Below are 16,660 nucleotides of genomic sequence, written 5' to 3' on the forward strand. Positions count from 1 at the left end.
CCATTTTCCCCATAAGCCCTGTGGTTTTTATTGTGCAGTTTTGCATGGTGCAGTGATTTTTAGGAATGCATAGATCACGTTATGAAGCAAAACTGACTATATCTGGGGCAGAGACCATATGGTCCACAAAACCTGAAGTATTTACTCTGGTCCTTTACAGAAAAGGCTTGATGACCCCTACTTGAGACCACTGGTTTGCACCCTCTAGAAATAGGCTTTTGCCCACACTGCCATCCAATCCAAGAAGCCAAAGACAGTTTTATTTCAGAATCTTTATTAAGGTAGCATGATGGTCCTGGGCCACCAGCCTGGACCTTGTGGCCTCGGGAAAGACCTGTGTCAACAGGGCTTGCCTCCCTCTCCAGACAGGGGGCTTGGTCACCTCCAGGTCATCCCTGCTTCATCCCCCAGAGCCTTGCAGGATGGAGCAGAGGGCCAGAGGGAGAGGAGGGCGCGGCCCCACCCCAGGCTGTAGCAGCTCCTCGGCCACGGCCATGAAGATTCTCTAGCGGTAGGAGAGGGGAGGAATGCAGCAACCACCAGGGTCACCACCACTCAGGGTAGATGGGCCCCACCACACCCTCTTACAGCTGGACTCAAGCAATTAATAAATTAAAACAACCTCTTCCTTCAGCACTGCCCCTCCACCCCCCAATCACACAGGAGAAGCTGAGCGGAAAGCAAAGCGAGGAGGTTGGTTCCTGCCCCTCGGACAGAGGCCAGGGCCCCTCCCTCTAGGAGCAGCTGAGAGCATGGATTATGCAGGGGCCTCCAAGTGCATTGAGAGGAGATGTCCACTCTTCCTTCTCACATGTGTCTAGAACATGTGAGGGTTCTTCAGAAAGACCCCAATCCAAATGCAGTAACTAGGGAATTCCCTGGCAGTCCAGTGGTTAGGACTCCGCGCTTTCACTGCCAAGGGCCCGGGTTCAACTTTGGCAGTTGAGAACACGAGAGCCCCAGAGATAAGGGGGCCCCCAAAAGGAATGCTGGTACATGTATTTTACAGACTTCAATTTCATCTCTGGCCAGCCTGGCCCACCCCCAGCTAGGACCGGGATGGAGCTGAGCTGGTCAGATGCAGGGAGAAGGAGGAGCCTGACTGGCCACCAGCCGCAGCTGGCCAGGCCCCTTAGTGCACACTGCAGGGATAGGTAGGACCCGACCCCTTCGGCTCGCGACAGGCAAGTAGGAAGGAGCCCCCTCGGGCTTCAGCTGTGGCATGGTTCGTTCCTGCAGGCAGGGAGGGGGGTGGCAGTGTCCCCTCCTCTGCTGTCGGTGGCCACTCGAGGGGGCCTCGCCAGGGCTACAGGTGGATGGCTGTGACATCTGTGGGAGTGCTGGTCTGGCTGGGCCCCTGGCTGCTGGAGCCCCTGGGGGCTTTGGGCGCTGGGCTGGGGGAGGTCTGGGCGGCTTCCCTGAGGCTCTCCCTGAGGGCAGCTTCAATCTGCTCCTGACAGGCCCGCAGGCAGTCCTGGGAACAAGGGGGAATGGTGAGGAAGGTCCACGTCCCTCCCCCCATAGCATGTGGCAGCAGGTGCTGGAGGACACCTCCCAGCACACAGGGAAGTCTGGGGAGGTTAGGCCACAGCCCAACCCCAGGAATCAGCTTTCAATTCTCAGAAACTGGCAAGAGGATGTGGCAAGAGGGTGTGAGAGCAGCCCAGCACCTGACACCAAATCCCCCACCCCCACTCCTGCACACCCTTTGGCAAGAAAAGGGTACCCAGGGAAAGTGCCCTTCAGCCCGCCCAAGACACTTGCTCTTCTCCAGACCAAGGAAGGAGATAAAAGGCCACAGAAGCCCCAAAAGCAGGGCACTTGAAACCAGGAGTGGAGACCAGGGTGGGGGGGCGACAGCTCCCTCTGCTGGAGGCTCAGGGAATAGCGCTGCCTCGTGAACTGAGGCCACTTGCCCAGCTGCCCAGCACTCACCACTTCAGTGCCTGTGATCCCTGCCAGCAGCTCTGTGAGCTCATCCCCAGATGTGGAGCAGGCACCCAGGCCTTGCACTGCAGCTCCAATGCTTCCCGTGGCAATCATGGATGGCGGGTACATGGCAAAGGTGTAATCTTGGAAAGAAAGAGGGGACCATGAGGCAAGGGTGGTTTCAAGGATAACAACCAGCACGCACCTTCTATTACCCAGAAAGTGCCAGGCCGTATGAATAGAGCAGGGGTCTTCTTGAAAACCCCAGCAGCGAGTGGTGTCAGATAGCTGCAGGGGAGAAAGGCAGGAAAGGGGCTCTTTCCTGGAGAGGGTCAGGTCCAGGCTGGTCTGTAAGTGATCCTGGCCAGGGACCAGGGAGTGAATGAGTCTCTTCCTGGTGTGGACACAAAATTAGGGTTAAGAGACCTGGTTTCTGCTCTCAACTTAGTCACTGTAAGACCCTGGGCAAGTCACTTCTCTCTAAGCTCTCAGTGACCCACCTACATACTTGGGGGGTGGGGGGGTAGTCTCTTGAGATCGCATACAGCTTTGCTGCTTTTCTGTATTGAGACTGGGGGCTCAGAGGGAATCGAATTTTCACAAATTTTGAGAAGGAATTTAAGAAACCAGAAATCTGTTCAGGATTTCAGTTCAAGAAATCAGTTCAAGAAATCAGAATCTCCTGCTTACCGCTCACCCTTCCAAGTGTTCTGATTTCCCGGGCTTGGTAAAAATGTGTGTAGGACTCTTACCTGTAGCACAGAGGGCCAAAAAAGTCTGGGCGTGCTTCTTGACCAAGGCCTGTCGGTCACGGGGCAGAGAGAGCCGGTGCAGAATCAGGGCCAGGAAATCATGGGCAATCACGGCGGCCAGGTCCCACTTGAGCTTCCCCAGGACCAGCACCTCCCAGTCCTGGAGGTTGAGGAAGAGGGTAGGGTCAGTGGCTAAAGAAAGGAAGGGGAGGGTCTAAAGCAGAGGTCTCACAGGGAGGGAAGCCCATCACACTTGAAGGTCAGGACCCCAGTTCTGCTTTTGAATTTAAGGACTGGCACCGTGGCAGGGAAGAGGTGGGGGCACTTGCTTTGAGCCCTATTGATCACTTCCTAGATGCCAGAACTACATGCTTTATTTACATGAATTATCTCTTTTAATCCTGCTGGGTTATCTTTTGGGATCCAGTAATCCAGGCCTTCTCCTGACTTCCTGCAAGGCTCTGAGCACTTCTCCAGCCAGGGTTGAAAGAAAAGACTGCAGCAGCAGATACCACCACCATCACCATGAACTTGAGGCTCCTCTGGCATGAAGCAGAAAGAATCTCCATAATCCCAAGGATCTGTGAAAGGGGAGATTACTAGCCTGCCCCCAACTCAGCATCCCAGCCAAGTCCACACCTCTTGAAGCAACTGGGGTGAGCATGAGGCCACACCTCCTGTGACACAGCCACTGAGCCAACCCTGAGGTTCCTCAAAGTGGAGGTTGCCCAACCCAACCCACATCCCCTTGGTGGGACATTGGGGTGTGGGGCTGAGATAGAGCACCCCACTCCACCTCTTTGGCTGGAACCCGTAGTGCCTAGTGCCATTTGAGTCTTAGGAAGAGAAGTGGAGGCCAAGCCAAACAGGATGGGTCCAGATGATCCCTGAGGGATCAAACCATCTCTCTGCCTGCCCTAGCCTCTATACCACTGCTAGGTCCTGGAGGGAGGCTGGGAGCCTCACCCCAATCCACTCTTCTGGGGTTCCCAGCCCTGGCCCCGTTTCTGAGTTGCACACATGAGGATTTCTTCATTGTTTTATCTCAGGAAGGAACTCATGGGTTTGACCCCTTACTGAGGTAGAAATGGCAACCCCATCCAACCTCTTTTAGGCCCCCCAGTCACAGCTGTCCCTCTCCTGGCCCCCACCTAGGTGTCATCCTCTTGAACCTCTCACAGAGCCCCATAGAAAACAGCCTGGCCTGGAGTGGGAAGAAGTTGGGCAGAGAAGCTAGCATTCTACTCCTGGTGCTTGTCCCAGTGGTCAAACTCCTAACTCAGAAGTGAACAGAGGGACTTGCCTGGTGGCGCAGTGGTTAAGAATCCGCCTGCCAATGCAGGGGACACAGGTTCGAGCCCTGGTCCGGGAAGATCCCACATGCCGCGGAGCAACTAAGCCCGTGCGCCACAACTACTGAGCCTGTGCTCTAGAGCCCGTGAGCCACAACTACTGAGCCCGCGTGCCTAGAGCCCGTGCTCCGCAACAAGAGAAGCCACCGCAATGAGAAGCCTGTGCACCGCAAGGAAGAGTAACTCCTGCTCGCCACAACTAGAGAAAGCCCACATGCAGCAACGAAGACCCAATGCAGCCTAATTAATTAATTTAAAAAAAAGAAAAAAAACCTTTAGAAAAAAAAAGTAAACAGAAAGCACCTAGCATCCAAGGAAACATCTAGAAGGCAACTTGGAGTGGGGCTTTCCCTGTGGGGAGGCATAGGGTCCTGCGTGAGCGAGGGCAGCCACCTTACCCTGTATCAGGGCAGCCCCTGAGAACCTCAGCCCTCAGTTGGCCGAGAACACACCCCTGGCAGCTTCCATCACATCCCTAACCTCTTAGGCCACCTGAGTGCTAGAACATCCAAATTCTCCTCAGCCTCAGTGCAATGCTGAGGCAGGACCTTTCCTTCCTTCTCTGGGCCCCAACCTTCTCTGTGGCACGAGGATTTGGACTGACTGGAGCTCTCTGAGGTCCCTTCCAACTCTGACCTTCTAGGAAGTCATCGATCGGCACACTCCACCCCCCAGCTCAGGCATGGGGAGGACTTTTGGCCTGTTCTGAAAAACTCTCCTCACATAAAGGCACACACCCCATCCTAATCTTTTCACAGAAAGGAAGTCCCCTTCTACCTTCTAGCCTAAACCCCTCCAAAAACATCTTGCTCATTAGCCCTGAAAACCAGCTCCACCTTTAGACTTGCCAAAAACTACCAGATTCATCACAAAGAGCTGTGGGGCCTCCCGGATTCCCAACTCCGGCCTCCTACTCCCATCTCCGAGAGCTACTTGGCAGGAAGAGGAATCCTGTTCCTCGACAAGCAGCACTCGGGGGCCCCAGTACCCTGGCTTCTTGGCCAGCCAATCACAGCAGCCTGCACGCTGCCCTCCTCCCCGGGAGATGGGGCCCAGAGACTCCTCTCCGGGTCAAGAGAAGACTGGGCCGCTGTAGAGCAAGGTGGAGGAAGGTGCCAGCTCACCCCTCTCCCCCCACCCCCGCCCCTCGGGAGATGATCTGCACGCCCTAAATAACCTCTTCCAGATCCAAGCAGCTCCCCCACCTCCTCTCCAGGGTCAGTGGGGAAAGAGAACTGGTGTCTCCCCTGTCCTGCCTCGGGAAGAGCCCAGCCCAAGTTCCCAGCAAGAGGCCCAGGGAGCCACTTCCCAAACCACAGGAGTGACAGCAGCTCCCCACAGTGTTATGAAAGACCTTGGTCAGAGTGGGTGGGCCAGGGGACAGGGCATCATTATCACATCGGAAGCAGCTGCAGCTCAGCCCCAGTCTGTGCCTCAGCTCTGGCCTTTGGCTAAAGAGGAAAAGAAGAGATGATTCCACAGGCCTGAAGCAGCTGCTCAAGTTTCCCAGAGTGAGGCTAGCGAATGGAGAATTAGGAAGGAGCTGTTTCTCCTGGGATATAAAAGGAAGGAAAGAAGGTGGGATGAAACTCCTTGGCCCTTCCTTACAGCAACCCTGGCTATAATCTGCTCTGGGAGGCTTTTCGATCACAAAGTCCACACACTGGGATACAGACTCAACCAGGGCGGCCCCCCTCCCCCACATGAAGCACATTCCACTCCCCCACTCCAGGGGGGGTGCGTAGGCATGTCCTGCTGCTGCCAATAAATAACTCATGGTGGCTGTGTAAACCCAGAGGCAAAGTACTAGTGAGTGTAGACATGCAGTTTGACTTGTTGCTATCTGGGGGAAAGACCAGGAAGGAGTGGCACCCGCTGGAGGTCAGGAGAAGGGGTTTGGTTCATGCTGGCAGCGCAAGCCTGGGCTGGGGGCTACCCTGACCATCACACCACACTGTCCCATCTCTTATCAAAAAAAAAAAAAAAAGCCTCTGCTACCCTCCCCAGGGACAGAAAGCTCTTGAGGGTCTTAGCTTTCCTTTTCCTGGTAAGTGAGAAGGCAGTGTGTGTTGGGGGGTGGGGAGGATTATGCACGCACCCGCAGCTGGCGGGGAGAGACAGAGTGGTCGGTGTAGATGCACAGTTTTTCGATGGTCAGGGGCGTAGTCTCGCGCAGCTTGGAGGCCAGCAGCATGCAGACCGCACCCAGGAGCTGCAACTGCGCCTTGCGGGTGGGGACGCAGGACAGGTAGCGATCCAGGTAGTTCATGGCCAGGGGGAAGACTTCCTCCTCACAGCGCTGCTCCTCACACACCTGGGGGAGGGCGCACAGTCACTTCTGGGGCAGAGGCAAAGGAAACGCAGCAGCACTAAAGGAGGGGGGGTGGTGCGCTGAAGGGAAGTGGAATAGGGAGCAAGAATCGGGAGGGGGTAGGTGTACTTACAGTGACAAGGACTAATACGCAGGATGCGCCTTCCCCAAAGTGTCGTCCCCCCTCCACTTCCTCTGCGGTGCCTCCTTCCCCCCGGGGGTGGAGGGAAGCGGGGTACGCCAGAGGCTCCCTCCCTTAAGGATTCCAAACTGAGACTGCCCCCCCCCCACCAATACCGAGGGTGAGAGGGGACGGAAGAGTCCCCCACGGGAGCCAGAGAACTGGGACCTTAAACCCCATTACCGCCACCCAGTGCACACACCCAAAGGGAAGGGAGGAGACGCCAGCGGCTGCCTCCCGCACTTTTCATTTCCCTGACTGCCGGAACAGCGCGCCACCCCACCGCCTTCCCCGCCAGAACCCCGCGACACACAGGAACCGGCTCTGCGGCGGGGGCGGCCGAGCCCAGGGTTTTCCAGACGCGCTCTCCCTAGAAGACCGGGCGGGGGAGCGAGGCGGGAGACGCTGAGAGAAGCCGGAGGGGAGAGGAGTGGCCCTTGTCCCGCTTTCCCGGCCCGAAGAGAGGGTTACTTGGGGTGCCAAACAACTGGCAGTCAAAGTCAGGGTTGGAGAAGGGAAAGAAAGAGACACCAGGGAGGTAGCCGGGTAGGGTGCCCGAGTGAAAGGAGTGAAAGGCCAGGCCCCGGGGATCTGCGCCACAGAAACATCTTGCTGATTGTTGTTGGGACCAGGATGTCCCGACAGGGCGGCCCCGGGATGTCCGGAGCCGGGGACGCCGGGGTGGCGGGGGAGGGGAGACCCTCCGGGCGGTACCTCCAGCATCCAGTACGCCAGCATCTTCCGCATGTGCGGCTTGATCTCCCTCTGCACACACTGGAAGTAAGAGGCGCGGGGCACGTAGCGCTCTTCCAGGCGGAGCAAGCTCTGCAGGACACGCTGGTCCCCCAGCAGCCGCGGGTCCGGCCCGGCCCGGGGCGCGTGCCGGGTGCCCTCGCAGCACAGCAGCTCCATACTCGGGCAGCGCACGGGCAGGGCGGGAGTGCGGGCTCGCGAGCCAGAACGCAGGCGGCGGGCCGGAGAGCGCGGGGCGCGGGTCTAGTGCTGGCGCTGGCACTGCGCGGCGGAGCCTCAGCCCGCCCCCGCCGCCGCGCGCGCCGCTTCCCTGACAGGCGCCCCGCCCCTCGCGACCGAGTAGCAACCTTGGAATGCTCGGACGTCGCGACGTTCAAGGGGGCGGGGCCTCCGGCGCCCAGACGGAAAGGGCTGGCGGGCTCTCCCCCTCCCCCCGGGCGGCCGCATTGGTCCGCGGGGCGCGGGCCGGCCGGCTTCCGGGCGCTCCGGGTCCTTCTGACCACCCGGTGGAGAGAAGTTCTTTCGAGGTGGGTCTCTTCCCCACCTCCGACCCCTCCCATTTTGCTTCTCTGACTCCAGTCGCCCAGGGAGAACTTTTCTCCAAAGTTTATTCATTCATTCGTCAAACCGTACCTCGCCCTTCGCTGCTTGCTCTAGGGAATATAAATAATAATAAAATAGCTAGTTCTTAGTGAAGAGTGTTCTAAGCACTTATTATATCTTCACGAAAAAGCTATGAGTTAAGTCATACTGATTCTGCAGTTGAGAAAACTGAAGTACAGTAACTATAATAATAGTTCGTCTGCGGCAGAGCTAGGATTGGGAAGCTGACGATCTGGCTCTAGAATCTGTGCTCTACACCATTGCTACTTAAACTGATCCCCAGGCCAGCAACATCTTCATCGCCTGAGGGCTGGTTAGAAATGCAGACCCTCAGGCCCATCCCTGGCCTGCTGGATCAAAATCTGCATTTCAACAAGGTCCCTGGTGATTCCTGTGCATATTAAAGTGTGAGAAGAGATAGTCTAAATCAGCACATTTTAGAAATACAACAGGGCGGAAAGGCCATGGCTTCAAGGCCTCACCTTGTCATTTAAGTTGGCCGTGTGGCCTTGGACAAACCCTGAAGTCGGCCTTAGTTTCTGTCTGAGGAAAACATGGGCAGAGAAACTAGCTCCTTTTTTTTTTTTTAATCAATATATTTTTTTTTATCAGTTTCTTTTTTTAAAAATAAATTTATCTATTTTTGGCTGTGTTGGATCTTTGTTGCTGTGCACGGGCTTTCTCTAGTTGCAGTGAGAGGAGGCTGGCTTCTCACTGCGGTGGCTTCTCTTGTTGCGGAGCACAGGCTCTAGGCACGCGGGCTCAGTAGTTGTGGCTCGCGGGCTGAGTTGCTCCGCAGCATGTGGGATCTTCCTGGACCAGGGCTCGAACTTGTGTCCCCTGCATTGGCAGGTGAATCCTTAACAACTGCGCCACTATGAAAGTCCAAAACTAGCTCCTTTTTGGAGGAGTTCCTTGCTCAGACTCTATATAAAATCTTCCAGTTGCCATTTCTTCTACCTCCCAAACTTTGGGACTTTGCAGCTTGTCCAAAGCTGGATTCGACATGACCAGGAGGCAAACCACAAGCCTCCAGTAATGCTCCAAATGAGAGGAGGCCTTGGGGATCCCTGCCTCTCCTGGGGTCCTCCAAGGAGAGGAGACGCTAAGGAAGCGAGTTACTAGAGAAATGACACCCTATAGAAGAGGCAAGCTCTGCGTTAAGCATTTTCTCAATGAATTGTTCTTTTTTATATAATAATTTTTTGTTGTTTTCTTATCATGGAAATATTCATCTGCATTGTAGAAAACTTAGAAAATACTGATAAGTCACACAAAAAAGGAAATAATAATTACTCACAATTGCACCATCCAGATAACCCTTTAAACTGTCAATGTTTATTTTTCTAAAATTATTCTCTGAATAAACACATATATTTTTAAAAATGAGATCATTCTGCAGTTTTGTAAGCTGTTTTTTTCCACTAAAAAGTATACTGTCAACACATTTTCCATCTCATTAAATATTCTACAACATATTTTTAATGACTTCCTAGTACGCCATTGAGTGAATATATCATAATGTATTTCACCAAACCTGTACTGTTGGCAATTTAGATAGTTTCTAGTTCTTCTCTATTAGAAATAATACTGTAAAATATTTTTGTGGTAATATCTTTGTGCACACTCATGATTATTTCTAGAAGTGAATTAATTTCTAGAAGTGGAATTTCTCAATCTGAGGTTATGAAACATTCTAAGGCTTTTGATACAGTTCTTATTACCAAATTTCCCTGCTGAAAGGCTGAACCAATCTAATGAACAAACATTAGATATCTACTTAAAAAAAAAAAAAGCACCTCTACCAACTGGCGAGAAGAAAAGTGGTTTATTAGTAATCTGCATAAATTTTTAAATTCAACAGCTCTTGTTGTGTCAGCGTGAATGTGTGCTGTGTACCTTGTCTGATCTTGCAAGTCGTCTACTCTCTTCAAAAATACAAACAAGAAGTTCCTTTAGTTAACTAATCATTGCATTGCACTCTTTTGTTAAGGAGAACAGTGAATCTAAAATTATAAAGATTAGATATGAAGTTATGGGGAGGCAAAGATGTTGAAGTGTAAAGGGCTTTTAGGGGGACTAAAAAATGTAGCTTTTAAAGTTAAGTACATAACCAGAAACCAGATCTGTCCTGAAGGAAGATGTTTCTTTACTTTCAGAATTATTGAGTAGGACTGTTTAGAAGATTGTGCATCTTTGGGCTTCCCTGGTGGCGCAGTGGTTGAGAGTCTGCCTGCTAATGCAGGGGACACGGGTTCGAGCCCTGGTCTGGGGGGATCCCACGTGCCGCGGAGCGGCTGGGCCCGTGAGCCACAGCTGCTGAGCCTGCGCGTCTGGAGCCTGTGCCCCGCAACGGGAGGGGCCGCGATAGTGAAAGGCCCGCGCACCGCGATGGAGAGTGGCCCCCGCTTGCCGCAACTAGAGAAAGCCCTCGCACGAACCGAAGACCCAGCACAGCCAAAAATAAATAAATAAATAAAATAAATAAATTAAAAAAAAAAAAAAGATTGTGCATCTTTGATGAGACAGTAAATCACCAGTATTTTTTATTTTTTTCAGAAGTATATTATTATTTCCCCCCATTTTACAGAAAGGGAAACCTGTACTCAGAGTGGCTAAATAATTTGCCCAAGGTCACAAAGCTAATAAGTGGTAGAGGCATGATTCAACCTAGGGAGTCCGGCTGCAGAATTCATGCTCTTAACTACTTTATTCTACTGCCTCTTGTGCTCCTTTAGGAGTGCGAATAGACTTATTAGTTGTTGATTTACTGAGGAAGGGGAACACCTGCACCCTGGGGAAGGTGGCTCCTGGTGAGCAGGGCCTTTTGAAGGATACCTCTGTCTCGCCCCTGGCTGGGACTGCCATGCCCAGAGCAGAGTCGTCCTGGGCCTCCAGGCCAAGGTCAGCTACAAGCCGGCTGTCCTCCAAGGAGGCAGGTGAGCTCAACATAGAGCCAAGGCAGAAGAGTTTCTGGAGGGTTGGCTTATCTGCTTGGGAACTTCACCAAGCAGCTCCACCTCAAAGAAATAGGGGCTCCCCTTGTTTTTTTTCATAAAAGAAGAAACAAAAGCCAAAGCACTGACCAGGGCCAATATGGGGAGGAGTTTCGGCCCAGGTGCATTCAATTAGAAAAAGTTGCTCAATGAAATGGCAAATTAGAGGGGTGGGAATGGAATGTCACAGGCCAGATGAAAAGCCCCAAGGAGGAAGGATGCAATGCTTTCTTCCTCTTCTTCCTTCTCCCACTCCTCCTCCTCTTCAGCATTGAAATGTCCCCATTTGAGAACTGAGGGGGTGAACAAGGTGAAGGGTGAGGCCCATCACCCCACAGGCTACATTCTGTAGCTGTTACCGTCAGACCCATTGAGATGGCAGGTAGAGGCAAGGCAGCCTGGGTGGGGGGCTGGGGCAAGGCTGCGGGGTCAGGCTGCTTGTGTTCAAAGCCTGGCTCCACCGTTTCCTCTTTTGTCCAATGAAGATAATAATAGTTCTACCCCGCAGAGGGGTTCTGAGGACTAACCAGGCAGAAAGCATCTTGCCTGTTCCTGGCCCATATGAGCATTCAAAGATGGTAGTTTTGCTGTTGTTGTTGTTCCCTCTCTCAAGGAGTACCCTTTCTCCTACGAACATACACCCGGAACCCCTCAGAGAAAAGCAAAATCTGAGGACCAGAAGCCCTCCTTCCGGAATGGCAGCTCCAGCAAACTTAGGTGATCCAGCTCACAGTGTGAAGTACATGGTCAGGGGGTTGGTGGTGAACACTGCAGGGCCCGGGGCCACACTGCTCTGTCACTCCACCCTCCCTGGCTGTGTGACTTTGGGCAAATTATACCACCTCTCTGTGCCTCAGTTTCCTTTTCTGAACATGAGAATGATAGTAATGAAACCGTGCTTATGTTGCAGGGTTTTGCTGCTAAGCAAGGCTGCTCGGTTTTGCAACCCTGCTCTCTTGAGTGATTATTAACTTACAGGGGTCTCCCATACTTTTTTCTTTACTTACAATCCCCTAGTGGATTTAACTATCAGTAATACCACCCCTAAGAGTGGTTGGGAGGATGAAATGCACTCATTCGTGTCAAACACACAGAACAGTGCCTGGCATATGGTGAGCCATTAAAAAAAAAAAGTTCATCGTGATTGTGGAATTTACAGGCACAAATTTCTTCATCTATAGGGACTATTTATGATAATAAATGTAATATGATGGATGTGGAGGCACCTGGAAAATAAATGCCAGGGATTACTGTAGTGGTGGGAAAGATTTGGCAAATTCTTTGCTTCAGAAAGGATGAAGACAACAAGTGTTCTGGTTAATGAAACAATCCAGTATATGAAAAGCGGTCTGACATGCCTTTATCGGATTCCTAGTTTTCCGAGAACTGGAGAAACTTATATGAATACTATTTCCCCCCAAATTTTTACTTGGAAATATTTCAAAACTACAGGAAAGCTTCAAGAATAGCACAGTGACCACTAACACACCCTTCACCTAAATTCCTATGTGTATTTTGCTGAACTATTTGAGACCTAATTACAGACATCATGACTCCTTACCCCTACGTTTTTCAGCCTGTGTCTCCTAAGAATGCAACAGTCTCCCAGTAACCATGAAACAATGATCCCAATTAGAAATTGCATACTAATACAATACCACAAACAATCTACATACAAAGGTCCCCAGTTGTTCCAGTAATAGCCTTTCATAGCTTTTTGCTTTCTCAACCGGAGATCCATTCGAGGATCGTGTTTGCATTGTTACATCCTTAATCTCCTTTACTCTAGAATAGTTCCTCACCCTTTTTAAAAAAAGTCTTTGATGGACTTCCCTGGTGGTCCAATGGTTAAGACTCTGTGCTTCCACTGCAGGGGACATGGGTTTGATCCCTGATGAGGGAACTAAGATCCCACATGCCGTGCGGTGTGGCCAAAAAAAAAAAAAGTCTCTGATAACACTGGCATTTTGGAAAGCCAATTGTTTTAATTAAGCATTAAACCAAACTGAACAACATTTTTTTTTTTTAGGATTCAGGAGACACTTCAGGGCTTACAGTAATCCAGGTCACTATTTTCAGCATCTGTTGTAAAATATTTCAGATCAGTAATCTCCAAAAGTGTTTGTTCATCCATTCCTCAGTAAAAACTGAGCATACTCTTCCAATGGATACAGAATACTTAATTTATAAACTATGTCCAAACCTGCTACTCTAACATATTATGTACATTATAGAACATATGAAGAAAATGTAAAGTGTAAGACAAAAATACATAGAATAGAATTTTTCACATTTTCTTCCCACTCTACAGTGGAATGTCTTACACCCAATGTTCGCCACTATTTGTCTATCCAGCTCCCAAGACAGGCTTCACTATTGATCAAGAAACTCTTTCCCACTGAGCCTGAATGGGCCTTAAAAATGTTAACACCGGGGACTTCCCTGGTGGTGAAGTGGTTAAGAATCCGCCTGCCAATGCAGGGGACACGGGTTCGAGCCCTGGTCCGGGAAGATCCCACATGCCGCGGAGCAACTAAGCCCGTGCGCCACAACGACTGAGCCTGTGCTTTAGAGCCTGCAAGCCACTCCTGAGGCCGCGTGCTGCAACTACTGAAGCTGGTGCGCCTAGAGCCCGTGTTCCGCAACAAGAGAAGCCACCGCAATGAGAAGCCCATGCACCGCAACAAAGAGTAGCCCCCGCTGGACGCAGCCAGAGAAAACCTGCGCGCAGCAACAAAGACCCAACGCAGCCAAAAACAAACAAACAAATAAATAAATTTATTAAAAAAAAAAATGTTAACACCGGGACTTCCCTGGTGGCGCAGTGGTTAAGACTCAGCACTCCAATGCGTGGGGCTCAGGTTCGATCCTTGGCCAGGAACTAGATCCCACATGCATGCCGCAACTAAGGAGCCCATGTGTCACAACTAAGGAGCCCGCCTGCCGCAACTAAGACCCAGCGCAACCAAATAAATAAATAATTTTAAAAATAATTTTTTAAAAATGTCAACACAGCACTCTGGACAGGGCTACCAAATCAGAGCGGGCACGTGAGTTGACCTGTCTTCTGTTTCTGTTTTACACAGGAAGGTGCCTTCTCGGCAACTCCACACGGATGTCCAATAGGCACCTTCAGACTCAACTTCTCCAAAACGGAGATCCTAAGCTTTCCCTCAACAAACCTGCTCCTCCCACCAGCTTCCCCATATCAGCACATGGCAACTCCATCCTTCCAACTGCTCAGGCCAAAACACTTGGTGTCATTCTTGACTCTGCTCTTTCAAATCCCACATCCATCCATCAGCAGAGCATGGAACATCTACTTTCAAAATATCTCCAGAATCCACTCTCTTTTCTTCTCTTCCTCTGCTACCTCCCTGGTCCAAATTCAATTCTTCTTTGTCCTGACTGGTCTCCCACATCCAACACATCACCCATTTCTGATTGGTTCTATGTCCAAAACACATCTCCAATCTTTGCCTTTTCTCTATTTCTACTGCTACCACCCTGGCCTAAGTGGCATCATCTGTTGCTTGGATTGGGCTGGTGGCCTCCTGATGGGCATCACTGGTCCACCGTTGCCCCATCCAGTCTAGTCTCAAGCCCCCAGGGCTCTCCATTCACTCATGTGATTATCTCTCACTCACTCTGCTCTGGCCACACTGGTCTCCTTGTTACTCTTGGGTTACTCTTGGAACATACCAGGTGTACATGTCCCCTTTGTATTTGCTGTTCCATCTGCCTGCAATGTTCTGCCCCCCCATGTCCCCAAAGCCCCTCCCTCACTGCCTTTGGGCTTTAACTCAGTCACATTTCTCATATAGCCTTTTCTGGCCATCCTACCCCAACCCTGATTCTCCCTGGGACCTTTCACCGCTTTATTTTTCTGCTTACCACTAATCACTAACATACACTATACTCTACCTCCATGTTCTGCTTATAGTTTGTCCGCTCTCTCACCACCCCACCAAAACCAAATGGTGCCTGGTACATAGCAAGTGTTCAAAACATCTTTTTTGCATGAATGAATGAATGCATGAATGAGACAAACTGGATGTGAGAAAAACACCAGCACAAGTTGCATCATAAATGGCAACTCACTCGTGGTCAGTGAGGAGCTCTAGAGCACAGGGCCAGTGGGGAGGGGTGGGGCTGGGCACAGTGGACAGCATGTGTTCCCCCCACAAAGCCAGGAGGCTCTGCTTAGCCCCAGCCTTTTGCTACACCGTGGTAAGGAGCCATCCAATTCCTTTAGTTTCCAAGGCACACACATGCTCTATGGGCTGGATCTGATGGGCAGGGAGCAGTTTGCAATCTCTAGTCCATACGTTGCTTGTGAAAAGAAACCTCAGGTACTGGCCTGAACCTGTCAAGTCTCTCCTTATCATAAAATTAGAAAACAGCCTATATATTCACACATGTGCTTTTTCTCCCTTGTTCTGGCTGCCAGGGTTCTGAATAAATGAGACCTTCCTGTTTGATATTCCTGTTCCACAGCTAAGGGTGAGGTGAGATCTGGGCCTCAGGTTTGGATGGGTAACTTGCTACAGCAAAACACCTGGCAAAGAGAGACTGGTCTTTGGACTTTCAGCTGGGAAGCAAGGAAGCCAGTATTCTTCATTCTAGGCACGAGATAGCCCTGCACCAGCTTAGCATCATGAAAAGTAAGAGAGGCTCTGGAGTTAGGTTGCCGTTTGCCGGTTGTGTGATCTTGGCCAGGTTACTTAACTTCTCTGTCCTAGGCTTCTCATCTGCAAAATGGGGATAGTAACAGCACATACCTCATAGGGTGGGTGTAAGGATTAATACAGAGAAAGTACCTACAACAGCCCCAGGCTCATAGTAAGTGCTCAATAAAGGTAGCAGTGATCGTTAACAATCCACACTTACTGGAACATGCTGGACCCGAGTCAGAGATGAGAAGCCTCCGTTCTAAGAGCTTCCAGTCTGGACTGGATGACTATGGTGATCCTGCATCGTGGAGAATCCCAAGATGTCATTAGGACAGAAGACTTATTTACCTGGGCATCTGCAACCCCCATCAGAGGCGGGCAGGGTGATCTGTGTGTGATGGGAAGGGTGGGCTGCAGTGGGAGTGCTGGTGGTGGGGTGGTCCTGGGCACCTGAATTCCATGAGGCAGCCTACGGTGGAAGAAGTGGTACTGAAGGAGCTCAGAGGGTACGTGCGGGCATCAGAGCGGAGAGGCAGGAAGGGGGCACCCAGAGAAAGTTTAGCTCCCAACTGTGGGGCACCTACCCACAGTTGGGAATTTTAGGTAGTAGTAATAGTAGCAGATCCCACTTGCTAAGCATCTTCTCTTAGCCAGGCACGGAGAGCTTTACCAATTCACTCTAAGAGGCACAGGTGCTATTATTACCCTCCTATAACAGATGGGAACAGAGAGACACAGGGAAGTTAGGTAACACCCAACACCAGACAGCGAGCAAGTGGTTGTCTTAGTTTGGGCTCCCCAGAATCCGACTCTGAGACAAGGATTCAAGTGAAGTAATGTACCTGGGAGGTGATTCCAGGAAGCACCTGGAAGAGTGGGGAAATGAGACCCGAGAGGAAGGAAGCCGGTAAAGAATGCATCATTGGGCTTCCCTGGTGGTGCAGTGGTTGAGAGTCTGCCTGCCGATGCAGGGGACACGGGTTCGAGCCCTGGTCCGGGAGGATCCCACATGCCGCAGAGCAACTAAGCCCGTGCGCCACAACTACTGAGCCTGCGCATCTGGAGCCGTGCTCCGCAACGAGAGGCCGCGACAGTGAGAGGCCCGCGCAC

General features: G+C 51.4%; 1 protein-coding gene across 3 annotated transcripts in view; it reads right to left on the bottom strand.

Moving 5' to 3' along the window:
* Nucleotides 1–239: 239 nt before the first annotated feature.
* The window catches only part of CCND3 (cyclin D3), an 81,653-nt gene continuing 65,232 nt past the window's right edge, over nt 240–16,660 (bottom strand). For 2 of the 3 annotated variants that reach the window (XM_007197873.2, XM_057554826.1), the window contains exons 2-5: nt 6,132–6,347; nt 2,682–2,841; nt 1,936–2,072; nt 240–1,474 (exon numbers count right to left, since the gene is read on the bottom strand). In XM_007197873.2, coding sequence (XP_007197935.1) covers nt 1,307–1,474; nt 1,936–2,072; nt 2,682–2,841; nt 6,132–6,302 — 636 coding nt within the window. In that variant the 5' untranslated portion in view covers nt 6,303–6,347 and the 3' untranslated portion in view covers nt 240–1,306. Of the gene's footprint in view, nt 1,475–1,935; nt 2,073–2,681; nt 2,842–6,131; nt 6,348–7,239; nt 7,615–16,660 lie in introns of those variants that run through there. The other variant, XM_007197872.3, reaches the window with a different exon arrangement.

The sequence above is a fragment of the Balaenoptera acutorostrata genome, chromosome 10, assembly GCF_949987535.1.
Source record: "Balaenoptera acutorostrata chromosome 10, mBalAcu1.1, whole genome shotgun sequence".
Lineage (NCBI taxonomy): Eukaryota > Metazoa > Chordata > Mammalia > Artiodactyla > Balaenopteridae > Balaenoptera > Balaenoptera acutorostrata.